General features: G+C 38.6%; 1 protein-coding gene across 7 annotated transcripts in view; it reads left to right on the forward strand.

Annotated features, from left to right (window-relative positions):
• Positions 1-27,025, forward strand: part of EVI5 (ecotropic viral integration site 5) — a 206,609-nt gene that overhangs the window by 163,500 nt on the left and 16,084 nt on the right. For 6 of the 7 annotated variants that reach the window (XM_047785305.1, XM_047785300.1, XM_047785302.1 and 3 more), the window contains one exon: positions 9,857-9,952. In XM_047785305.1, the coding sequence (XP_047641261.1) occupies positions 9,857-9,952 (96 nt within the window). Of the gene's footprint in view, positions 1-9,856; positions 9,953-24,140; positions 24,438-27,025 lie in introns of those variants that run through there. The other variant, XM_047785301.1, reaches the window with a different exon arrangement.

Consider the following 27,025-nt stretch of genomic DNA (forward strand, 5'->3'; position numbering starts at 1 on the left):
AAAATTGCTTCATAGTAAAATCGAGCTTAAAAAACAAGTCAAAATAAAGAACTGTGTAGTGCAGGCACTCTTTGCAAAGACGGGTGGTGAATATGGAATCTGTTTAAATGCAGAACTAATGCTACAAATATGAGAATAATGGTTACAGGTTAGAGTGGTTTTTGTTTTATTAAACTTTGACAGTATAAAATGACATAGCTAACAAAAATCTGGAGCGGAGGGAGGGAATACGAAAGCAAGCATAAAGTATAAAGGCCCTCCTATCCCAGCAGGCTGGGCAGTCAGCGCCACATGCGTGTGACACGTGTCATGAGATGTGGACTAACGCCTTAGTGGGTTTTGGTCGTCTCTTAAACTTACAGGGGACGGTTTTGAAGGAGATTCCCTCTCTTATATCGAAGAAACACTTTGAATCCACTGTACTTTCCTTCTCTATTAATTTTAGCGAAAATTTAATGTTGAATTTTCATTTTTGTATTTTTTGCTTTGTTTAAATTGCTTAAGGTGAACCTGTTTAATTTACAGAAACAATTACTTTTCCTTAAAAAAAAAAAAAATCTGGCTGCACCTATTCCATGGTGTTAACTGATCCATTCTGGGGAATATGAACAGAAGTGATGTTATTCTCTTTGTGTCTTCTTTCAATTAAAAAAATTTCATACCCTTTTCTCCTGAAGCATTTAAATTCCTCTGTACAACAGGTGAACTCCAAATCATAAGTTAAAGGTGACTAATGCTTGATGGAGGAGTATCTGCAGAGGAACAATGACTGTGTATTGTTCACAGCCAAGCCAAACCACCTCTTTGAAATTGCTGAGAGAGAAAATTAATTTTAGGAGTTCCTAATTTGAAACGTAGAAAGTATCATGGATATTATCTTTTTATGTACTGTCTTTTGATTTACCTTTATTTTACTTTTTGTACCTTAATCTCCCTTGAATGGGGTGAGAATGCTGAATTTATAAGTAATTTTATAATTTGTTTTTTCACACTGGACTTCTATAACTTAGATGGAAATGTCTGACTCCCTATCAAGTTATGATATTCAACTAATAAATTGATAAAAAGCGCCTGTTGGCAAAATCAGCTCTGCATGGATCCTTTAAACAGGCCAAAGAAAAAAGCATGTTTTATCTGTAAGAAAATGTATAGATAGGAGTTGTGTATGCAGTTATCTGATGCTAATAAAGTACATGAGAAACTTTGACAGCTAAGGACTGTACTCCCCAGCTTTGGCTTACGAACACTCATTACAAAAGGTCCAGAAAAAGATACAGGAGTAACATAAGCAACACCATTTTTGGAAACAATTCTAGGATGTACCCTGCTGCGATTCATCTTAAGATCATGGCACTGGGAATGAAAGCTGATTTCTACCCCCTGGCTTTTCGCTAGCTAGCCACATGATCCTTGATAAGTTAGCCACTACTCTGTTTCATTCTTTAGTGCTGTTGAGGCCAGGGTGTGCTTAGACCAAGCCATCTATGAGGATAATACACAAGTAAAGCACCTTGCCAAAAAAGAGGACTTGGTCCCGTCAGTCTGGAGAAGATCTGGTGAAGAGAAAGAAGTGGTGCTAAGAATCCAGAGGATGGAAATCAGAGGTCTAGGTCGTAGTAGTCATTATTCCGGGAGAAGAAGATCTAGAGAATAGCAGGGATGGCATAAGGATGAAATGTTGGCGTAGATATAGAAAAGCTTTTTAAAGTAATTCTTCAGAAGTCCTGCTTTCCCACGACAGCACTCCGCAGAGGGCTTGTCAGGTGTTAATTCAGCACACCCGAATTAAATAACAGTGTTTATCATTAGAAAGTGGAATGTATCACCACCTGTCCTTTCCTCATAGGGAAAAAGTGAGACAAAAGCTGCTGTACAGTCGCAAGAGTACCTATTTGGAGTTTAAGTTTGTGGTGTTAAAAGCAGAAAACAAAGCCAAGAAACAAAACTAGAGGTAAACCTTTCCCTGAGATATAGTCCCCATGACATGGAAGAAAAGGATGTTGAAATTTGGCAGTGCCAGCTCTCCAGAGAGGAACCCCATCTACTGTAGTTACACACTTTTCCAGCCGTGCATACTCTCTCAGTGAGCAAGGTAAAGCTTAATGAGTGGCTGTTTTATGCTTTAAGTTTATTTTTTTAATTACTCAATGAATTTTACTACACTCATCGTTGTGCAACAGTCATCAGAACCAAATTTGATAGCATTTCCATCCCAATATGCTTTCTTTTATAACAGGTTTCCTTTTTCTTAGAGATTTCTTTGTGATGAACACTATGCTTTTCCCAGAATTTAAAGTCACTACCTACTCTATAGAATATTTCTACAAATAGACAAATAACAGGCTGAAAGTCTTTTGTGTGTTTAAAATGAGGTCAAATAGAGTTCTTTGGACCTCATGAACTTTTGAAATGTGAAACCTATAGGTTAGTTTTCTCTAAGGGGCAAAAAATCATAACTACTAACATTTATTATGTTTATCTTTGATCAAATATCTAAATAATAAATATTTACCAGTGTAGTATATAAAGTGCTGTATTCCTGTAAATTTTCTGAGTCTTTGGCTTCAGGTATTTAAGTTTTTATGCCCATGTCTCCTCTAATTAACTCCCCTGACTCATGCAACCATTAAATATGCATTATATTAGTTTTATTCCGTTGCCTGTTTGATTTGAAAAAAGGAATAAAAGCAGTAATTGTTTTTGTTGGAATGGGAAGTTTTTCTGTTTCAACTCTTTTTTTTTTTTTTTGGTGGCCTAGAAAGAAAACAACAATGAAAATATCATGAAAAACAAAAAAAGGCAAAACTACCATTTTAGATTAAAAGAAGCTAAAGAGAATAACCAAATGTAACCAGGAATCTTGGTTCACTTCTGGATAATAATCAAACGTTTTGGACCCTTTTATGGAAATTTGAGTAGGAGCTACATGTTCAGTAATGCTATGGGATTACTATTAATTTAGGTGTTGTAATGACATTTGGTTGTGTGGGACAGTTACTTATTGTTAGGAGATGCATGCTGAAATATATAGGAGTGAAATGTCATTTCTGCAATTTATGTTCAAATAGCTCAGAAAATATATATAAGTAGAACAAAAGAAAATGCGGCAAAATAGTAATTGGTGTTTATAGCTGAAGGGTATATGGGTATTGTACTGTTATTTCAGCTCTTTTGTAGATTTGAAAATTTTGAAAACTAAAAAGCTAGGGAAAACATTTGCAAGATATAAATAATGGATTAGATGCTTTCATATTTGATGTAGGGCACTTTCTACTACTTCATCTGTGCATTTGGTGTATTAAACACATGTTATTAACTGGTTAAAACTCTCTAAAAAAGCAAAAACTTCTAAGCATGCATCTGGTTGTGTACAGTGTTAAAAAGCCTATTGCTTCAAACATGGCTTTTAAAATCTGCTATCTTCCTGTCTAAGGAAGTGTCCTTCCTGTGGCAAGATAGGGTAAGTTCTAACCAGCATTAAAAACACAGATAAAGAAACAAATAAACAAGAAAAGACTCTTAGGCATGCCTATTACAATTTCTCTTTTGGAAAATGAGGCTAATTCATGAATTTAAACCAACCTGGGCCCCTACCTCCTCTTCTCTCACTACCACAATATTTTTTAATGTTGTGCGCTGCTAAAATGCACTTCTCCCAAACACTTGTTTGAAGCAGCTTAACGATGTGTTCATCTCAGTTTTGCTTCAATATAAGATGCAAGAACAGGAGTTCCCGTGGTGGCTCAGTGGTTAACCAATCCAACTAGGAACCATGAGGTTGCGGGTTCGGTCCCTGCCCTTGCTCAGTGGGTTAATGATCCGGTGTTGCCATGAGCTGTGGTGTAGGTTGCAGACTCGGCTCGGATCCCGCGTTGCTGTGGCTCTGGCGTAGGCCGGTGGCTACAGCTCTGATTCGACCCCTAGCCTGGGAACCTCCATATGCCGCTGGAGTGGCCCAAGAAATAACTAAAAAAAAAAAAAAAAAAAGATGCAAGAATATGGTGCTTAGAGCTATAGAGAAAGCATTAAGCATTTCACCTTTTCTCTGCAATCTTTTAGCTTAGATGCATCTGCATATTTAATTGTTCAACCTTTTAAATAGTATATTGGAGTCCATTGAGTGTAGCTGAAGATAGCGCTGATTAAAATGTCAACTTTCTCCCGTGACCAGTACACACCGCGTGAATACAGAATTCCCTTTTTTTCTGCCAACTACAGCGTTTGTGATTTTTCATTCAACGGACTGAGCATATTCAAGTAACAGACTCTTTGACACACCCCGAGCACACTCGGTCTCTACCTCATTGCCTCTGTGATTAGAGCTTGCACAGGCTGCGGGGATAAAACGAGTGAAGCTCTATAGGCCTCAGGTCCGTCGTCAGCAGTCTAGGTAGTTGACCGTCAGAATCACTGCTCTAAGTGAAATATTTCTCTGAACACATTTCTGTGTGACATTAAAGTCAAAGCTTTTGGACTATAACAGTCCAAGTTATAACCTGGTAAGAAGTTTAGAGAATTGGACTCCCTATCTCCCTTATTTATTGCCTTATCTCTTCATAATATATATTGGTACTTTAAGTTTTAAAAGAATTAGTTTGTTGGCCCCCAAGTCTTTGGTTTTTCTTCATTCTTTAGAACTCTTAATTTTCAGTTATAAGGGTAATATGTGTGGAATTTTCTCAGATCCTAGATGTTGTATAGAGCTAGGTTAACCAAGAAAGGGATTTGAGTTCAAAACCAAACCAACTTCTGTAGACAGGGAACTGACCAGCCGAAACTAACATAGAAATAGCAGTGAGGTGAAACTGATAGCAGAATGAAAAGAAATTCACTTAAGAACTATTGACAGTTTTCCTCTGTTTTTGTTTTTAAATGTATTTGTTCTGGACATGTAGAGACTATTTGTAAATAAGTTTGTGGGTCTTCGTCATTTTACTACATTTACCATTGTGGTAGTTGAAAAAAATGTGTGTGTTTTTAAATATAAAATTATACTAAGTAAAGTCTACAATGAGTGTCAACTCATGAAATATTTGAATGTATACTGCTTTTCAAGCTCCATTCCCAGACATTTAGAATTCAGAAATGAGTTCTATTAATCTATATATTTATAAAACTCCCAAAGTGTTTTTTTTTTTCCATAATCATCTTTGGGAATCATTGTTTTAAGTATTTCATAGGTTATGTTGTTTATATTAATTGCATTTATTTATTTAGCTATTTTTTTAATATTTATTAGGATGTTTTTGCTGCACATAACAACCCATTTCTGAATTTGCTTATGGCATGAATAATATGGCTTAAATAATAAAGGACATTTTTGATTTATGTGCCTGAAAAGTCCAAAAGTAGGATGTCCTTCAGGAAGAGTTTGATTTGAGCTCCGTCTTGTCTTTAACCATGATTCTTAACGGTCTAGCTTCCTTGTCATAGGTATCCTCAGGAAATTTCTTTATTGTGTTAAAAAATGGCTAACAGGGGAGCTGCTGTGGTATAGGCTGTGGCTGTGGTATAGACTGGCAGCTCCAGCTCCAATTCGACCCCTAGCCTGGGCACCTCCATGTGCCGCAGGTGCAGCACCCCCCCTCAAAAAAAAGACAAAAATAAATAAGAACAACTATATGCAGTAGGGTTTGATCAAATATATAAAGCAGTTCTGTTTGAAATTTTGCCTTATTTCTGCAATTAATAGAAATGAGAACACCTGTTTTTCAGTCATAAAATCTAAGAGGGCTTCTTTGATTTTCATAAGCATCTTTCAGGAGGCTTTTTTTAAGTTAGAAGCATTCCGTTTTTGTTTTTGTTTTTTTGTAAAATTTTATAACTGCCTGTTTTTCATTAAGTACCATCTTTTTTCCAAAGAAACCAAGGTGCTATAACAAGCTTTTCAGCCAAGTCCTACAAAGACCCACCTTGGATCAAACAAATCTTTAGTCACTTTTTGTAGAACAGATTGAATGATTTCTATTTTGCCAAACATTTTTTCATACAAGTCTCCCTATGGGAACGAATTGGTATTACTATTACTGGTCATTCTGCAGTCCTTCCCACCTAAAGCATTTCCGCATTCCTGAGCTCTGTCTTAAATTAGCACTTACCTTGGGCTTCGTCACTTTCTTTGCCCTGAAAATACTATGTTGTCCTACATGGTAATAGTGCTCTGGGGTGTCCAAAATCCTCGAGACAGTTGCCTTCGTTGGGGACCTGATTCAAAACCTCCTTCCACGTCTGATCCAAACCACGAAGGTGTAGCTCGTCTCACCCAGAGGATTTCTTCCTTGTAGCGGGATGCACTTACCATTTAATCAGCCGTTTCAAAGGAATTAATGTGACATAGTACAATTAGACTGAAATTAAAAGCCACCAAAAAAGTCAGCTGAACCACATATATTCAGATGAGTAATTCTCATCAAATTAATCTACTTTGGAAGTGTATTTACTTACTAAATTTCTGCTGCCATTCCTCATGTCATGTTGGAGATTTGGAAAGTACACTCTATAAGAACATAGGCTTCATTTATTTATGTCAGTGAATGTTCTCCCTCCAAAATCTTTTTTCTTTCCTATATCCTTCCTTCTCTCACTCACTCATTACTGACCCCCTCCTGCTGGACACCGTCTTCTCCATCTTTGAGACATGCAGGCCCAAGGCAGAGTGCGTCTAGAGCCAAGGAAAGTCTTAGAATGAGATAGTCATGAAACAGACAGAATTTGGGGGTGGGTTCATGAGTCTTTATTATATTGCTCTTTTGTTCTTATTCTGTGTCTCTGAAATATTTCATTCAAAAAGTAGAATGATTAAAAATAAGATGCAGGTGTGAGTACATGTAAATGGTCCTGGACAACCGTAAATTGATAATAAGGGTCACTAGCTTAGGGCCATAAATGGAAGTAGCGATAGTATTTTATCTTTAAATCTTTTTAAATTTCCATTTAGATCAACAGAGGCTGAAACAAGTACATAAAGACTTAAGATGTCTGTAACAAATCCAGGAAGGCTAATTTGTGTGATCCTTTGCATACATCTGCACATTTTCTTGTCTGTTTCATTATTTCTCATGTTTAGAGTGTGAAGTTTAAAGTGAAAATGTGTCAACTATTTCTGTGACACATTGAGCAGCCAGTTCACTCAGTCTTTCTCTTTTTTTGGTCTTTTCTAGCGCCGCACCCGTGGCATATGGAGGTTCCCAGGCTAGGGGTCTAATCAGAGCTGTAGCCACCGGTCTATACCACAGCCACAGCAATGCCAGATCTGAGCCGCGTCTGCAACCTACACCACAGCTCACGGCAACGCCAGATCCTTAACCCACTGAGCGAGGCCAGGGATTGAACCCACAACCTCATGGTTCCTAGTTGGATTCCTTTCTGCTGCGCCACGATGGGAACTCCCACTCAGTCTTTCATTTAAGTCTCTTTATCTAGGAAATAGGAATAAGAATAATATCTACTACACAAAGTTGTGATGATAACATGTAAAGGGCTTAAAACAGTTCCTAGTTCATTGTATGCCCCAGTCTTTCTCCACCAAGGCTGCGCAAGAGAATTAAGTCCTACAAAAAAAAACCTGAGTAATTATTTTCTCAGTACTTCTAAGGATGGGACATAGCTAGTATGGTACCATCTTTTAATTGTGCAGGAGGTAAGTTAAATCATTACATACAATGATGATTTAGCCATCAGGGCTTAATTCCTTTGGGAAACCTCAGTTGTGAAGGTCTAATAAGTGCTGAAGTATGTTAGCCATTATTATTTTGGTTGCAAATGACAAATCTGTATTCAACCTGGTTTAAAATAATAAAGGGACTTTACTGGTTTGTGTAAATGAAAAAACGGGTACGGAAGACTCCAGAGATGGTTTGAGTAAGATCCTGACTTAGCATCCCTGCTGTTCTCTCGGTTCTGTCATCGTTTCTTTGGCTGTCCAACTAATATTTCTCACTACATTTTCAAAAAATTGTTTTTCTTAAATATGGGTGTATGGCAGAAAACCAAAAGTTTTCTCTTGCATATATTTAAGAAGCCTTCATATTTGGAATATAATAATTGTTAAATTCTTAGATGTTTATCTGCAATACTCCTGTGTTTAACTATGTGAGAAAGGCCTGGAGAAACAATAGTTGTTCTTTTACATCTGTTCAAATATTAGTTGCATCAAACTGCTTCAGCAGACCAGATCCCAATAAAAGGTTTTTAAAGCAAGCTGACAAAAGAAAAAACAACAAAAACAAGACAGGAGAGTTCCCCTGTGGCACAGCAGGTTAAGGATCCAGCAGTGTCATTGCTCTGATTTGGGTCACTGCTCTGGTGTGAGTTTGATCCCAGACCCAGGAGCTTCCAAATGCTGCAGGGACAGCCATAAATAAATAAATAAATAAATAAAGCGAGAGGGGGAATGGGCACATGGGAAGACCTGAAAGGGTTTGAAGCACAGACTGTGGGTACGTAGGACGGAGTCAAGTGTCAAGGGCGGTTAATGCAGAAGAGCCGTCCTGTCGGAAGGGTGCCCTGCCTCCGCAGAGGGGCTGCCCGTTCTGTTGCCAGAGCGGTTCTGTCCAGTTCCCGTCTCTGTCGAGGATGTTAAGGGAAGGTTCGTCAGAGGGAAGCAAGAGCTGGATTTGGCTTCCGACAAAGGCCCAAACCAGTGCTGTCGAAGGACCTTCCCTGCGGTGAATGGAAAGACGGACGGCGTCTTCCGCGCTGGGAAAGGTTCTTCACCGCAACCTGTGCACTCGGGATGATTATATGGGATCTAAGGCACCCTTCCCTTTTAAAACCTACTTTAAAAAACTGATAAATATTTAGATCCCACTAAGATAACTCTTACAGAAACCTCAGAACTCTCTCAAATCAAAATGTGTATCTTTCTGCTCTCTACACACTGATACTGCATGATCTTCAAGTTTTATTCTTGAGAGATAATACCAAGTGTAGAACAGCTCGTAGCGTGTCTATAGTATGAGTAAAAATGTGTATGTGTGCATGTGTGTTTGATTATATGTGTAGAGAGCATCGTGGGAAGACTACACTAGGGAGCTGATAACAGCGCTTGTCTCCACGAAGGCAGGCTGAGTGGTTGGTGGCTGTTGAAAGTGAACTTGGTGCCTTTCTGGTGTGTGTCAGGCCTCGCTCACTGATTTCAGTAGAGGTCTCTGGATCAGAGCTTCTTGACATTTTAAGCATTAACATGTGGCTTCCCAAACAGTCTGGAAAGATCCAAAACAATTTTGTTTTCACTCTCTACCAAGCCCTTTATCTTAAAAGTTCACCTTTGTTTTCAGGAGATGTAAGAAAAAGGCAGCTTCTCCTTTTCCCGACCCAGTTTGATTCTGGAGCCGGCCCTTAGGATTGGAGCACTTTTTAACCACATTCTTGAGCTAATTAAACAGAAGAGACTCAGTTCTCCTCCCCTTTTAAGAGTAGTTTGGAGAACTTTTTCTTTTTTTTCCTTCTCTGTTCCCCAGCAAAAGCAGGTTCCCAGTGTAGCTGTAGGAGGCTCACCACCTTCTCAACTAAGCACCGAATTTCTTATGGACTGGAGAGAAAAGCTTGTGCCCTCCAAATAACTAGATAAATGGAATTCTCTAGTAGACCCATTCAGTCATTGATTTCTGAGAGTCTCAAGAGGTACATTTTATAAATTGTATTAATTGTTAAAAAAAAAAATCCCAATAAGCTGTTTAGAAAGCAGCAGTATAGTTTACTATTAAATATTCTTCAGAAATAGTTTGAAAATAGACTCATTCAAAATTTAGCCAATTAAAGGATAGGTCCTTGTACTGTACTATATCTTCAAATATTTGAGTACATGCTATGAAATTGTCTCTTGATTTTGCCTTGTTTTATTTTCACAAAACAGAAAGAAGAAGGAAAGCTTCAAGGACAGCTTAACAAGTCTGATTCTAACCAGTATATTAGGGAACTGAAAGATCAGATAGCAGAGCTGAATCATGAGGTAAGTGATAAATTTTGATCTTCACATATTTCTTTCTTCCTTCCTCTCTAGTGTAACAACACTTTATTATTGGTTACGACTCACTCTTTCGTGGTAAATATTTTCTGTGAATACTTAATTATGATTAATAATAATATTTTAGAAAATCGTCTCCTTCTCTTGTCCCAGTATCAAGTATAAACTTTCCTTAGCTCACTTTAATCATGATCTAAAATGATCACTTAATACTTGCATGGCAAACATTTTATTTTTTCACTGTGATCTGAAAACCTATGATAGTTTGTCTAGATGTCTAAGTTGCTTCAATTAAAGTAATGTTTTCTTTACCGCTTTATAATAGATTTGTGGTATTTACCGTTGTGGATAGAGGGAAGTCTTTTCACTCTTGTGTCCTTTTCCCCTCCATAGCAGTATTACTGAGATTGCAAAAAAGGATACTTGCCTAATATCAGTTAACAGATTTCTTAGTATCTGAATACTTCTTAAACTGGCGCTACCTTGAATCTGTGAGAGTCACCTTAGAAAATTTTCAGATAGTTTTACCAGATACTATGTTAGGAAATTTAAATTATTTAAAATACTATGTTTTGAGTATAGTAAAGTATAAGAGAAGTTTAGTTAATGTGGCTCTAGATCAGTTTCCTTGTCCTTTATTATTTTCTATTTTCTGATGCTAAATGTCTGGCTAAACATGAATGGAAAAGTGTGTTTCCTATTTTGAATTATTTGTACACTAATGTACAAATAAGGTACAGTTATTTGTATTATTTGTACAGTAATGTTTATTCACAGTGATGAGATTTGAATGGGTAACATAAACCTTATTTGTTAAGAAAGAAACTCTTTTTCTTCACTAGATTAATCCAAACCTCAAAGGAAAATGTTTGGACATGACCCTTTCCTGGTATTACATTCTTCAGTTAAACTCTGAGTGTTTTGGGTAATACCTCCTGGAGGCAATCAATCTAAGTAAATTCTGAAAGAAAAAAAAGTTAACAAAACTGACAAATCTTAGATGTGGTTTAATTTACTTTTTCCTGAAATTTTGGAGGTCAGTCCTGTAAATATTGATTTTCAACTATGATAACATTTGAGGGATTCAGGATCATGTGCAATCTTTCCTTACTTGTGTGCATTTTTAATAATCTGTTTTGATAGCCATGTGTGAAAGAACGAGGTACCAATAAGCATGTTCTAGAAATCCTTATTCTTTTGAGAACCCTAGGAATTATTCCATATGGTCAAAAGCTTTTCTGGGAGTTTCCATCTTGGGGCAGCGGAAACTAATCCAACTAGGAATCCTGAGGTTGCTGGTTTAATCCCTGGCCTTGTTCAGTGGGTTAAGGATCTGTGAGCTGTGGTGTAGGTCGCAGACACAGCTCAGATCTGGTGTTGCTGTGGCTATGGTGTAGCCGGCAACTATAGCTCCGATTGGACCCCTAGCCTGGGAACCTCCATGTGCTGTGGGTGCGGCCCTAAAAAGACAAAAAAAAAAAAGCTTTTCTCAAAGGGAATTCTGACTAAAACAAAGCAATCTCCCATTTATAATTTTGACATCTAGTGATAAGGAATATACCTTAACGGAAAATAATCAAGACTAGCAGAAAGTAGTTCACATGAAGTTTAATGTCAATTTTTTATGTGTGGCCCGTGAAAGCAATCTTTTATAGAAACATGAAAAGAAACTTAACAGGTAGAATTTTGTACTGTTAAAAGAGCTAGATTGTGCAAATTAAAAACTAGGACAGTTTTGTTATGCTAATTGGGCAATTCAGAGCAGGCCAGAGTCCTGGGCTTAAAGAGGCCCAGTGAGAAAACATGTAGCAAGGAGAGTGAGTACAGCCTGGGACCACACAGCACGCGGGCGAGTGAGTTTGGGGCTGGAGTTTAGAGGAGGCCAGATTCCACGAAGAAGGAATACGACGACGTTGTGGGGAGTAAGGGTGGATTGAACAGACTCTCCAAAGCTAGAAGAGATTAAATTTCCTAGACAGTGTGAAACCGTGGCAGGTCTTCACTCTGTTGTCTAGCAGATTTTAATGTATTCACCCGTTGAGAGTTTTATAACTAAAGAAAGGATGCGTGAAGGCAGGTGAAAGTGCAGGATACTGATTGTAAGTAGACTCGCTACAAAAACTGCTGGGGCCTTTTTGGAGAGATTTAAATAAGTTGTCACTTTCTGATTCCAGAGATTTTTCATTCTTGTGTGTAGCACTTCACAGTGAGGGAAGGAGAAAAAGACAAGTGTAATCGCGGTACTTGCTCCACACGTAACTTTTGTCGGTAGGTCAGAATTTGTCAGAATCTTTGGTTTTGGACACGAGAGCTTTCGAGTGTTGATATTGTGTTCGAGCATGTGACTAACTTTTAACAGTCACTTCGTGAGCTGATTTCTGTACTTCTCTCAAACGTTGAAGGAAATATGGGGACAAACTTTGCAGACTCATCTTTTTGAAGATACAGCAATGCCATACATGTTATAACAGCTCTGACCACATAGCATAGTTAGTTGTATGGAATAGTAAAGAAAATTAAGCAGGTTATTTTTTATGAATGGCTGAATGTATTGTTAATCTTTAAAATAACAGTAACAGGTACTGTTTATTGCATACCCTCTGTCGGACAAGCCTGGGGTCAGACGCTTCACGTTTGTTATTACTGCACCTCATGAAAATCCTGTGTGATGGTGAGATACTCTCCGTTTTCTGGAAGTGGCAGCACACTCACCCGGAGGAGGGAACTTTCCCGCGGCGATGCGTGTAGTGAACGGTTGCGCCAGGATTGAATCCAGTGGGGCCTGTTCTTTGCTGTGCTGCTTACAAAGATGTTGGGTTAGAAAACACGTCGTCGATATTTGAAATCTTCAGAAACTCCGTCAGTGGCAGTGTGTTAACTGTGCCGCTCCTCTGACACATGCACTTCTCACAGGCAGTGAGTGAGCTCTGCTTGTGAGCCCGCCGCGGGAGCGCCTCCCGCTCAGTTAGCACTGCAGACGGGGACTCCGTCCAGGTGTCTTCTCTGACTCCTCAGCCCTGAGGTTCCTACCCTCACCTCCTAACTGGTTTCACTCCTAATACTACTACTTACCATCAAAATGTTTTATTTTGAAGCCTCTTACCCTCTGCCAAGACCTTCCCAGAAGCCTCTGTGGCCTCCCTTGCTGCCCCAGACCTGGCAGGAGCTGCGGCTCAGTCTCCCCTAACCCTGCATCCTGTCCTCGTGGCAGAGCTGGGAGAGACCCAGGGTCCCGATTTCAGTGCTTTTCTCATCCCACCTTCCCCCCTCCCGCCCCTTCAGTCACCACAGCACCTCCGAGATCCTATGCCCTGGCTTTAGAACTGAGGGTAAAGATGGTTGAGACACAGCCGGCAGCCTCAGGGGCTCACAGTCCAGCCGGGACAGGCGTGCACAGAACCCCGCTGTCACACACGACGAGGAGCGGAGCGTCACAGCAGCTCCCGCTCCTTCCCTCGTCCCTCTGGGTCAGACACTCCTACGCAGTGCTGTACTTCCTTAGTTTCTTTTAATCTTCACAACAGTTCCTCTGAAGTCATGTTTTACATGTCATAAAACCGAGGTCTTAGGGTGTAACTCCCCATGGTCATACACGCCTCAGCAATAGAGGTAGGATTTTAGCGTCTGACTTTAAGCCCATCTATGCATTTAACTGCCATGTGCTACCTAGCTTCCTTTGAGAGATACAGGGATGAGATGGTAACAGCCTCTGGGCTGGGTTTTGAAAAATATAAATTTCCAGACACATTGGGCCCTTGAATTAAATGTTTAGCACTGTTTTTTCATCTTTCAACCTTCCTTTATCAGTTAAAAAAAATGATTCTTAATGACATCTTTAAGTCAGTGTTATTATTCCTATTCCTCTTATATGTTCCATTCTATCTCAGATAAGCAGTTTATCTTTTTTGAAGTCATAAGGTTAAAAAATTATTGTCCAGAGTACACTGTTTTATGTCTGGAATAATATCACCACATAAAAGATGTAAAGCTGAGATTTCAGAATTATATATTTTTTTAAACTAAAAGGGTTCTTAAAGCATATCTGCTTTTTCACTTGGTAAATGAGGAAGCTGAGGGCCCAAGAGTTAAAGGGACTTACCCAAAGTTACACAGCCAGCCAGGGGCAGAGAGGGAACTCTGCCCGGGCGCTCCGGCCTCTGATGGACCACATCCCAGTCCCCTAGCGCACGCGGTCCTGCCAGCCAGTCTTGTCTCATGGTAGATGCAGTAGGAATTCACAGATGCTTAAGTGAATTCAAGTGAATTACCTCTCTCAGATGAGAACCCAGTGTCTAGTTAGAAGTCTGCTCTCACCTAGTGTTTTTTGCTTTTTGCTAGTATTTTTTAGCTTCAGGTTCTGGACTTCTGTCTGATCCGAGACTGGGAAGTGGTCTGACCTGACCCTTCAGATTTGCTTCAGTTTCCGCTAATCACCACCAAAATCTTAGCTTTTAAATATTAGATGATTTTCTGAGAACAGGGGCAACTGAGATTTTTTTTTTCTAATATCGGACATTTGTAGAAGTAGAACTAGGTAAAAATCGTCAAACCAATTTCCTATATACATAATATTTAAGAAATACAAGCTTACCCAAGGACATAAATTAGCCTAGCTATTCAATACATTCTGTTTCAAGAGTTTGTTATTTGACTGATAACCAAACTTCCAGCAATTGTTTCTAGATTAATTTTTTTAACCTCCAGGGCTATATATCTTTCCATTCATTCTTTGCCTCCAAAAAGAATATATAACATATCACATTCATATAAGGAAAAACTATAATAATTCCACACAGAATACCTTACTGTTATTCAAGACTTTTAGACCACTTTCTATTATGTTATATTCAGGAAAAGAGAGCGTTCTGCCCAGTTACATGCATCTATGCATCCAGTTCCTACTATATGTAAAAAGAGATTGCTGTAGAATTCGTTAATGACAAATGTGTTTCTAATGATGGTAACTTCATTAAGGAGTTGGAGTCCAATCATGAGATATGCAAAAAAAAAAAAAAAGATCTGATGTAGAGAGTGAGGTGAGATAATGGAATCACTTGGAAAAGAAAAACTGAAAATAGGGAGGTTGGGGAAAGGAACTAGAACCTAGAAAAGAGGAGACACCAACGAAGGAAGCCCCCTAGGAATACTGACTAAAGGAGGACATGCCTCTGGAAGGGTTGTTATGGAATTTCTAGGCTAAAATCTGGGTGAGCAGCCAACTTAGAGAATATAGACTCCTCTGGAGCTAGGGATGTGGATCTCGTCCTCGGAATTAAAGGACCAAATAAATATCCTCCAGCGATAATACCACACTGGCCGAGAAACAGAACCAGTCGGAAGTGTAAAGTCAGACTGGGATGTCAAGCTGTGGAGTTTTTGTCTGATGCTGTGCCAGACGCTACAGGAACCAGAGTATGGTCTTACTCTCAAGGAATGTATAATCTTTCGGGGGCGGGGGGAGCAGTTAATTTGCTAAAGACTCTTTGATTGGCACTAATAGTACTTCGTAATTCAGAAATGAGACCAAACACAGCACTCTGTTGTTTTTAATTAAAGGTTGTTATATTGTCCTTGCTGCTCAGAGGCAAGCTAAACTGAATTTTTTGATTAAATAAGTTGTGTTTTATTTAGCCTTATATTTCTTAGCATCTTTCAAAAGTCCTGACACACTACCATGAACTGATGGATTCGGTCAGCTCTCCCAATGTTCAGATTTTCCTGAATTTGACCAGTGGGAGCTCTTTCAAGCTAGCTTCAGTATCTTTTTTTTTTTTTTTTTTTAAATACAACTCCATTAGTCTTTGAGCATTTCTGTGTTTTATGGCACTAGGTGGCAAGTTTTTTGGTAGTACTTTACATCCAGTTAGTATAGCTAGATTTTCAAATGTAGGCAGTAAAACAGTGTTTTTAGTGTACTTGGCCCTCTGGACTCTCTGTAGCCATGAGTTCCATCCCCATCTGCAAACTCCACCTTCCTCAGATTGAAAACATTTGGAAAAAAAAAATACATTCCAGAAAGTTTCAAAAAGCAAATCTTGAATTTGTGACAAGGCAGTTATTTATATAGCATTTCCATTGTATTAGAGATTATTTAAACTTTTCTGATCATGTACAAGTCTTAAATTATACACACAATATTTTTTCCCTCAAGCTTACTAAATAGAATCCTTTTTTAGAAAACTCTGTACAAGGGACTGGAAAACAAGCTTTCAATAAAATACGAACTCAGGCACGTTATATGCAAATACAACATCATTTTATATGAGGGGCTTGAGCATCGGCTTTGGTACCCACGTGGTCCTGCAACCAGTCCCCCCTGAATACCAAGGGACAACTATCCTGATCTGGAAACTGCTTAATAAATGGTCCCATAATTACTCCATGACTATTACGTTGGAGACACACCTCTCAAGAAACCTCTTCCAGGGACACTGCATGTCAGATACCACTTGAGTTAGGAGAAATAAAGGCAGATAATAGTAAACGTTGCTCAAGAAAATGCAAGCTAACTATAAAGCCTCTAGTGACAGGTTTTATAGTTTCTTCTAGCAGTCCTTAAACAGATTCAGTTAAGTAAAAGTGAGACTCCTCGTTCTTTCAGCCTCCCTTGGAGGGATCATCTAATAGTACACTCTTAGGGAGTTCCCGTTGTGGCTCAGTGGAAATGAGCCCCACTAGTGTCCATGAGGATGCAGGTTTGATCCCGGGTCTTGCTCAGTGGCTTAAGGATCTGGCGCTGCTGCTACCTGTGGTGTAGGTCACAGACGTGCCTCGGATATGGCGTTGCCGTGGCTGTGGTGTAGGCTTGCAGCTGTAGCTCCCAGTTCAGCCCTTAGCCTGGGACTTCCATATGCCACAAGTGTGGCCCTAAAAAAAATAAAATGATAATAATAGTATACTCTTAATCTTAGACATGAGAAAAATAAAATATAAATGCTTAAAGCCATTTCAACAATATGTATGATAGCAATAAGGTTTTAACATGACCACAGTATCATTTGTTGACATTTAGAGTGATACTAATAGGATGTGCTCAGAGATTTCATTCAGCCTAATATATGGGGCAACCAAAATGAGCTGTGATTTTAAAATCCAATGAGTTTACTCTTGTACTCAGGTTTCAAGAACTTGAGTATTCATTTTTTAAGTTTTCATTTATTTGAAAGCTAATTATTCCTACTCTTCATCTAACTCTTAATTTTTTCTTCATTATCATGCCACTTGTAAACACATCCAGAAAATAGAGACAAAAGGAAAAATAGGTATCCATGCAGTTTATCATGTTCTTAGTAGCACTTCTGGATTTTGTTTGTTGTTCTTTGGGTTTTCCATCTGATAGGTTCAGTTTTGTTTCCGAATTCTTGTGTCTTTGTTCTCCAACTTACCACAGATGGTTGAGAAACTGTCATCTTTAGAGCAGTGGCCTTAGGGTCAGGAATCCTGGATGCTGGGTCTAGTTCTGCCTCTGATTCATTGTGGGACCTCAGGGTACCACCTCACTTGATGTATTCATTCAGTCAGGGAGCATTTGGACATCATTTGCTCTCAGGCCTTGTCAGTTTCTGCACCCCAAAACAGTTATACTACATGACCTCCCAAGTCCTTTTCATCCCAGTCCTGTGCTCGGGGTACGAAAGTTACAGTCCTAATTGGGGAGGGATTTCAGGCTGGAAGGGAGAGCCGTCAGTATGGGCAGTGCTGCAGCAGAACCGGGTGGTGCCACGGCCTAGAAACATGTAAAGGTCTCTGGGCCTGGGGCTGCCTGAACTCTGTATTGAAGGAAGCGTGGAAGATAGCCAGGACAAGGAGAGCAGAAGGATGCTTTAGGCAGAGAAGCCATCATAGACAAAGGTTTGGTGACAAGAGCTCAAGGAGCCGCTATAAAAGTAGGAAGGAAATGAGTAGGTAGAGGCACCTCTAAAACCAGAGAGACACTTCTTTTTTTTTTTTTCTTGGATCCCTGACCTGGGGCTACACCCACAGCATATGTAAGTTCCCAGGCTAGGGGTCGAATCAAAGCTGCAGCTGCCAGCCACAGCAACGCCAGATCCGAGCTGCGTCTGCGACCTACACCACAGCTCATGGCAATGCCAGATCCTTAACCCACTGAGCAAGGCCAGGGATCACACTGGCGTCCTCGTGGATACGAGTCAGATTCGCTTCCAGTGAGCCAGGACAGAAACTCCTAAAACCAGAGAGACACTTCTGCTCATCGGTTTGGGTTTAGTGTGTGGTGCTGAATAAAGTGTTTAGAGAGGTTGATAATGGCGGATGGGTAAAGCTTTCTTAATGAAGCAAGAGGAGATCCATAAATATAATCTTCCTTGATTATGTTATGATTATGTTTGAGTTGTAGTTCTTTTAAGATCTTGTTCCAAATGATGTATTTGAGAGCCAATTTGAATCTTTTCAGCCTTTACTTAGGCCACACCTGAGACACATAGAAATTCCTGGGCCAGGGATCAAACCTGTGCCATAGGAGTGGCCCCAGCCACAGCAGTGACAATGCCAGATCTTTAACCACTAGCCTACCAGGGAATTCATTTGCAGTCTAACTTGAGTATTCTTTAGCTACTACCCATCACGCTACTCAGTAATTCACACTTTTTAGTGACATTTATTTATGTATTTTGAATGACTGCACCTGCAGCATATGGACATTTCTGGGCCAGGGATTTTTTTTTTTTTTTTTTTTTTTTTTGGTCATTTCTTGGGCCGCTCTTGCAGCACATGGAGGTTCCCAGGCTAGGGGTCGAATCGGAGCTGTAGCCACCGGCCTACGCCAGAGCCACAGCAACGCGGGATCTGAGCCACGTCTGCAACCTACACCACAGCTCACGGCAACGCCGGATCCTTAACCCACTGAGCAAGGGCAGGGATCGAACCGCAACCTCATGGTTCCTAGTCGGATTCGTTAACCACTGCGCCACGACGGGAACTCGCTGGGCCAGGGATTGAATCCAAGCCACAACTGTGACCTGTGCTGCAGCTATGGCAACACTGGATCCTTTAACTCACTGTGTCAGGCCAGGTATCAAACCGACACCTTGGTAGCAACATGAGCCACTTCAGTAGGATTCTTAACGCACTGTGCCACAGTGGGGAACTCCAGTTGCTATTTATTCTTAAATATAAGTCCAGTTTCTTCAACTATGCCAAGATTTTGAAATATAGTCATTTTAAATACCTTATTTTCTTTTGCATCAGGTGGTTCATTTTTTAAATGCTAGTCTTTTAAAGAAATAATAATGTAGTATTGACAGTTTTTCAAACCAGGAACATTTGAAAGTATGCTCCACAAATTTATTAAGTGTCCATTAAAGGAAAATTGATAAAAGGTGAATAGCTAACTCTCTCAGATTTAAGAAAACTAAAAACTCTATCTTGTGGTTGGACGTCTTTAGTGCAGTAAATCATGTGCTTTTTCATGGGCTGTATCTCACAGATGCAGTTGGACTTGAGATAATCAGATTTTCACTCCCCACAAGCCGGACAGCTGAAAATGTCGTACCAATAATACGTGTCAGAAACTCAGTGCTGCTTTCCTGCCTGTCTGATTTAAGTTGTTGTGGTCAGTCTGAGGAACCTGTGATATGATAAGATAGCATTCATGAGGTCATGTGGTTTGCAAGTGCCCAATCTCAACTCAGCAGCCTGTGAGCACCTCCGAATGAGGAAGAGAAGGATATGAACCTTGTCTGTCTGCAAGCTTATTTTGTGTCCAGTGGCAAAATAGTGTGGGTGTGTGGCTCTATATGTATATTTTGTGTTTTTAAAGTCATTTTTCCTTTGGAGTTAGTTTTCGCTTCTAAAAAAAGTAACTACTATAAATAAATGCCTTCGTCTCCTTTAACTTCAGTCGAAAGCGTTCAGTACTTTTCTTGCAAATATTTTCTGAGCTCTAGAAGGTGACCGTCGTTTCTGTTTCTCTTGAGGAAAACACTGGATGTGGGAGCTCAGTGATGTTGATGAAATTTAATTAAATTTTCTACATTTCCTATTAGAAAAGTGTTTCTTTTCAGGCTGACAGTATCTCTGTTAGAAACATATCCACAAAATGGTTGTCATATATATATATAAAAAAAATAGCTTTCCTGAGTTATAATTCACGTACAGTTTGCCCGTTTGAAAGTGTACAGGTCAGTGGTTTAAGTGTATCCACAGACTTGTGCAACCATCACTCCAGTTTTAGAACATGTCCCCCCTTTCTTCTTTCTTTTCTTTTTAGAATATTTTTATCACTCAAAAATTAATCCCGTTTCCATTGATAGTCACTCCTCGCTTCTCCCAGGTCCCCTTCCCCAGCCCCAGGCAAATGCTAGTCTACTTTAGGTCTTCATAGAGATCCCTATTCTGGACATGATATTTACATGGAGTTATCCAATATGTGGTCATTTGTGACTGGTCTCTTGTACTTGGCATAATGTTTTCAAAGTCCATCCATGTGGTCACACGGGTCAGTGCGTCATTCCTTCTTATTGCTAGTAATAGTCCCTCATAAAGATATACCATCATTTATGTATCTCTGCATCAGCTGATGGACATTTGGGTTTTTTCCACTTTTTGGCTGTTATAATGCTTCTGCAGACATTCATGTGTAGGTTTCTTGGTGAGCATATGTTTTCATCTGTCTTGAAAGTATACTCAGTAATGCAGTTGCTGGCTCCTGAAGTAACACTATGTTTAACCGTTTGAGAAACTGCCATACTGTTTTCCAAAGAAGCTGTACCACTGATATTCGCACCAGCTCTTGCTAAGTTTTCCAGTCTGTTCCCTTCCTTGTCAATACTTGTTATTCTCTCTCTTTGATTATAACTTTCCTAGTAAGTGTAAATATCATCACAGTTTGGTTTTGACTTGTTTTCTTGTGATGGCTGATGATATTGGACATTTTTTCCTGTGCTTATTAGCCATTTATGTCTTCTTTAGAGAAGTATCTACTCACACCCTTTACCCATTTCAATCTAAGTTGTCTTTTTATAATTAAGTTGTAAGAATTCTTTCATATTCTAGGTACAAAACTTTAGATAAATGATTTAAAATTTGGTTGATTGGATGGACTGATAAAATCTATGATTTAGCTTTAGAGAAGAATAATTCCTCTTAAGGATCCAATCCAGATAGAAAAGAAATACTTTGTTTTATGAGGATGTTTTGCTAAAGGTTGAATTTTTTCAGTGCGTCGGTTAAAGGTTAAATCAAATGAAATGTATGTGGTACTTTGATGTAGCTTTAAAAGTTCAGAGTGAAACAAGTGTGAAGTGATTTATTTCCTGTAATTGGTCATAAATTTACATAGAACCTCATGTATTCTTAACCTCAGCACCATTGACTTTAGAGTACCTTCTAAATAATGTTAAGGTTTCGATTTTATCAAGATGTGTCAGCTGCCAGGAAAAGAGCAATGGCGGTTTCATTTTGTTTGCCCCAGTATATTGGATAAATCTAAGTATGCTCTATAGAAAGACTAAGAGGTGTTTTGTTTTTTTTTTTAAACCGTGAATATTTTAGTGTTTATCTTAGATCAAAAGACAGACACTCCTTTTGGTTAAGTGGCATCATGATGAACATTTGGTTTTGTATCCTGATTTTTTTTTCACTTAAGATACAATATAGAACATTTTCCCATGTCATTAAAGAGTCTTTAAAACAGTGGTTTTTATAACTGTATAGCAGCCCTTGTCTAGATGTGCCTCCTTTAACCATCTCATAGTAAACATCAGTATTGCTTCCAGTTTTTGTCCTCTGACTCAAACTGTGATGAATGCATTTGTATGTAAGGCTCTGGGTGCACCCGACTACCTCCTTGTTGTGCCTGTGTTTAAGATACTTTGTGCATTTATGGAAGAAAAAATGAGTAGAATCCGAGTTCTTTGTTAATGATTTTTATTTCTGCCCCCATCTCCTTCTCTGGTATCAAACGCACAATTTATATTTCTTCAATTCCAAACCTTACTTTCTTCCTTTTTCACTTATTGAAGTGGGTACATATTTTCTTTACTTCTGGCAATGTGAGTTTTAACTATTGCATTTTATACATTTAACATACAATTTGTTTTTTAAAAAATTTAAGTGTTTTATCTGTTTTTTAAATGACTTACATGAATTAAAGACAAAAACATTTTCAGCATTGTCTGTTTTACATTATTGAATTTTTAAACTTAATCTGATTTTTAATTACTATAGGTCTAAATTTTGGCTCTTGTCTGGGTAATGCAGTGATCAAAAAGTCATGACCTCCAATTGATCACTTTTATTGGTTTCTGGTTCTGATTCACTGGAAATCTTTTGGTTTGTGTGCTGATTGCTAGTTTTAATCTTCGTCATGTGTTCAATTCAGTTTTTAAAGAGGTTGAAAATTGAGAATAAATTTACATTTATTTTACATTTACATTTCCCATTTACATTTATTTTACATTTTGAAAACTATTAAAATTATTTTGTAAGGAATCCAACAAAATTACTGATTAAAATTTGGGGAGAAAAAGAGTAAGCCTCTGTAACTTAGAAATATAAATCTAGGTCATTGGACTTTATGTCCATCTGCTGTTATAAGGTATAATGTATAGTTATGCAGATTTCTACATGTTATACATTACTTACAGAAATGTTACATTTAGCTCTAAAAGCCATAGTCTGTGTTTTACAAAGATTGATTCTACAAACCCAAGTGTACAAATAGGAGCTTTTCTAATCTGATATGACTCAGTCTTGGAAACTTACTGCAACTGTTTTGCCGTTCACTTGTTATCACATGACTCACTTCAATGGTTTAAACCCTGTCTAGTAGTGATCAAAGTTCATTTGGTTAGGGGTTTTTTTGGTGTGTGGATGACTTTTTTCCACTTTGTTGTGGATTGATTGTCTTTCAAAATACTCAATGCAGTCCTTCTTCTTACTCTTTTGAATCTCAGAAAGCGGTAGTTGCCTGCACAATTCAACCTCCAAGCATATACACGGGGACAATTTTGTAACTTGAAATAATATGCATGGAAGCACTTTTAACTGTCAAGCATCATGTAAATACAAGAGTTCATTATTAATTCTGTACATGTTGAAATGGAGGAAGAATAACCTATGTTTCTTTTTAGAATCAACTGTAAAATCAGCCCTAAGTTTTTTCAAGTTAATACTATTCTATAATGTGCAGAAAGAAAGCAGACACACAGAGAATGTGTTGTGTCTTCTGGCCACATGGTCACTGACCCAAATGATCAAGGTCTCTTAGCCCAGGTTTCCTCGTTATTTATTAGGAAGCTTTACTTAAAAGCTGCATATCTCGGGAGTTCCCACTGTGGCTCAGCATTAACGAACCTGACTAGTATCCATGAGAATGTGGGTTCGATCCCTGGCCTCGCTCAGTGGGTTAAGGATCCGGCGTTTTCGTGAGCTTGGTGTAGGTCACAGACATGGCTCAAATCCTGAGTTGCTGTGGCTGTGCTATTGGCCAGCAGCTCCAGCTCCAGTTTGACCCCTAGTCTGGGAACTTCCATATGCTGCACATGCAGCCCTAAAAAGCAAAAAATAAAAATAAAGCTGGATATCTCTATAGCTATCACATTCTCTGTTTTACAAAAGAAAATTATGTCTTAATCTTTAGTTGTTTGGCTAATGAAGTAGACTAAGGAGAAATTAGAAAAATATTTCTTGTATCCTTAATGATTATGAAGTCCTTTGGGGCTTTAGAATAGTCACCCCTGTAAGGTCTCCCTGCTCTAAACTTTTAATGTAATTTTTATGTGAAATAACTGTAGTCATTTTTAATACTCTTCTTTCGTGATTGAATTTTTACTGTTATGCAGTTAGAAACGCTGCTGTTTCCTGTCAAAACCTACGTTCATCAGACTATGAACATGACAGTTTCCTGTTTTTTATTAACTATACTGCATTGCGTGCTGTATTGTTTATAAGTTGTAGAGTAGCTTACTTAGCTTACCATTTGCCTTTTCTAATTACTAAATACTTTCTTGGGGTGGCATTGCTTACTAGATGCAGAGAAACCCTCAGGTCTGATCTCTCTGATGATAGTGAAGCGGTTAAGATTTTGTTAACTTATTAAGTTGTAATGAGTATATCAGAATGTCTTAAGTATTATTTCAATGAATTCTGCATGTTTTTTCATTTTTTTTTTTTTTTTTTGCTCTGTCTCTTAATGCATAACATGATGAAGCAGTCCGCATCAGGTAAGAAACGGCACATCACTTGGGTGGCGTATAGTAGCCCTTCCATCTGTCTGCTTGTTAATGTTCCCTTGGAGAAGGAGGGTGCAGATAACCCGTACCCGAGAGGCTTTACGAGAATCCTGCCATCTTCTCAGTGCAGTTCATTACCATTTCTTATGTGTCTACTCCAGTCAAGTCAGAATACTAAAGTTCTAGGATACAGAATGATTGAGAAATCAGAGTTCCCGTTGTGGTGCAGCAGAAACAAACCCGATCAGGAACCATGAGGATGCGGGTTCCATCCCTGGCCTTGCTCAGTGGGTGAAGGATCCGACATTGCCGTGAGCTGTGGTGTAGGTCACAGACGCGGCTCGGATCTGGTGTTGCTGTGGCTGTGGTAGAGACCGTGGCTACAGCTCCGATTAGACCCCTAGCCTGGGAACCTCCATATGCCACAGGTGCAGCTCTAAAAAGACAAATAAATAAATAAATAAATATTTAATTCCAGTGTTAAACCATATAATTTGGAAAAAAAAATCTATAAAAAATAAACTCAAATATACGTATAAGTGTGTGTATGTGTTGAGTGTGTGTGAATCACTACAATATTAAAGTATTAGTGACAATATTTATGCCTGTTGATTTATTTTACATGGTGTAAAAGTTATAAAAATGGTTTGTAAAAAAGCTCATATTTTTAAACTATCAGTATCAAAACACCATTGGAAAACAAAAAAGAAATACTTTGAAAAATAAAGGAAGCAGTTTTAGTATTTTTGTTCTATTGTGGCTGAATTATTTGGGGTTTTTTTCTGGTGACTGTAACTTCTTTATCATTACAAGGTCAAGCTACAGATCAATTCGGAAGCATATTTGAGAGGTTTTATTGATCACCTCTTTTGGGGATACAACTAAACAAATAATTGAAACCAAGAAACCTAATATGGATGGTGAGAAATGTTTGTTTTTAGATCTGTGCTCTTCCTTGTTCCCTGAAGATTTTGAGGCAGATTGCATGCGTACATATAAAAGTAACCAAATATTATGTTGGTTAAGCCAAATGAAAGTGCTGATACTTGACTTTCCCTTACAAAAACGGCAGTATCGTATGGTTCGGTCTAATAGTTAAAATAATTAGACCTAAGGCAGAATCTGGTAAAATCAGAATTATGACTAGCACACAAAAATGCATTTGGTATCAAAGTAGGCTGCGTATTAGGTACCAGCACAAAGCAGGGAGCACAGCCTATTGAAGGTTCATGTTGTCGAGTAAGACAAAGCCAGACCAGTTACTCTTTTTCTGTTTCTTAACTTTGAAATACATTTCTTTTATGGATTCATATATGGGACAGGAAAATACACTGAACCAGAAAGTGTTAGGCTAAATCAGAGCAATTTTATGATGGATTAAAGTAGTGGAGTCTAAGTATATAACTTAATGATCATCTGGTTGGAGCCAAAGGTAAAATTTAGAAATACTAGCAGAAGAATGAATAGCAATTTTGTGTCTCTCTAGCACTCTTCCATCGATACTATTTCTCAGACTTTTATTTAAGAGTAGACATTTTAATTGAAGTAAAAGATAGATACAGAAAAATCCTTAAATCCTAAGTGTTCAGCTTGATGAATTATCACAAAAATGAACATGCCCATTTAATCTTCCGCCTAGGTCAAGAACTAGAACCTTACCAGCATTTCAGAAGTCCCCTTGTCACTCCTGTCATTTACTGCCTAGTTTTTACCTTTAAGGAAATCATACAGAATGAATTATTTTGTCTTCTTTTGCTCAATGCAGTGAGACTTATCCATGTTGTTCCATGTAGCAGTAATGTGTTCATTCTTTTCTGGTACTATTTAGTATCTAATATATGAATATACCATAATTTATTCATTCTACTCATTTCTTTTTGGGGTTTTTATGAATAAAATCACAAACTATAAACTGTTATAAGTGTTTTTGGTATAGTATACTTATTTCTGTTGTTTATCTACTTAAGAATAGAATTGCTGGGTGACTGTTACTATTTATTGTTCGAACCAGGGCTCTTTCGAGAATGAAAATAGTTTGTTCCAAGCAAACTGTTATCTAGGTTATTTTAGGTGTAGGGTGTGTAGATGTTCAACCTTGGTAAATGCTGCCAAGCCATTTTCCAAAGTGCTTTTACCAGTTTGCACTTTTTCCACCAAAGCTACAAGAGTTACCATTTCCATGTCTTCACTGATGTGATTAGACAGCCAAAAATTCAATGTCGTTTTCTAATTAGAACTTGGGATGAAATTTAATCAGTACGACCAGTTAAGGGACCGCTAATGTGCTTTGACAACCAACCTAGCAGAAGGTAAGGCAGAAGTTCTTTCGCGAAAATTGAGTTAATGTTACAGCACTTTGGGAAGTGGTTTGGGAGTTTACCAGAGCTTAACACAGTGACCCAGCAAATACACTCCTGGGTATATACACCAGAGAAATGAGTGCTTACATTCACCGGAAAACATGTTTCAGAATGTGCCTGGCAGCCTTATATGCAGTGGGCTGGAGACAACCCAAATGGCCGTTAACAGTAGGATAATTAAGTTACAATGTATTCACATAGTGGAATAGTACGTGGCACTGAAAAAGTGTGAACTACACCTGCCAATGTGGAAGAACCTCACAAACACAATGTTGAGTATCAGGATCCAGACATAAATGAGTACACACCATGTTTCTTTATATTAAGTCTGAGAACAGGCAGCGCCACTCCAGGGTGGTTGAGGTCAGAGTAGTGGCTGCCTTTGAGGAACGTAAGGTGATCACTCGGAGAGGGAGGGACCCAAGGGAGCCTCCGGGGCTGCTGGAAACATTCCGTATCTTGATCTGGGTGGTAGTCACATGGGAATATCCGTAAGTAAAAATGTA

The sequence above is a fragment of the Phacochoerus africanus genome, chromosome 6 (genome assembly GCF_016906955.1).
Source record: "Phacochoerus africanus isolate WHEZ1 chromosome 6, ROS_Pafr_v1, whole genome shotgun sequence".
In the NCBI taxonomy this organism is placed as follows: Eukaryota; Metazoa; Chordata; class Mammalia; order Artiodactyla; family Suidae; genus Phacochoerus; species Phacochoerus africanus.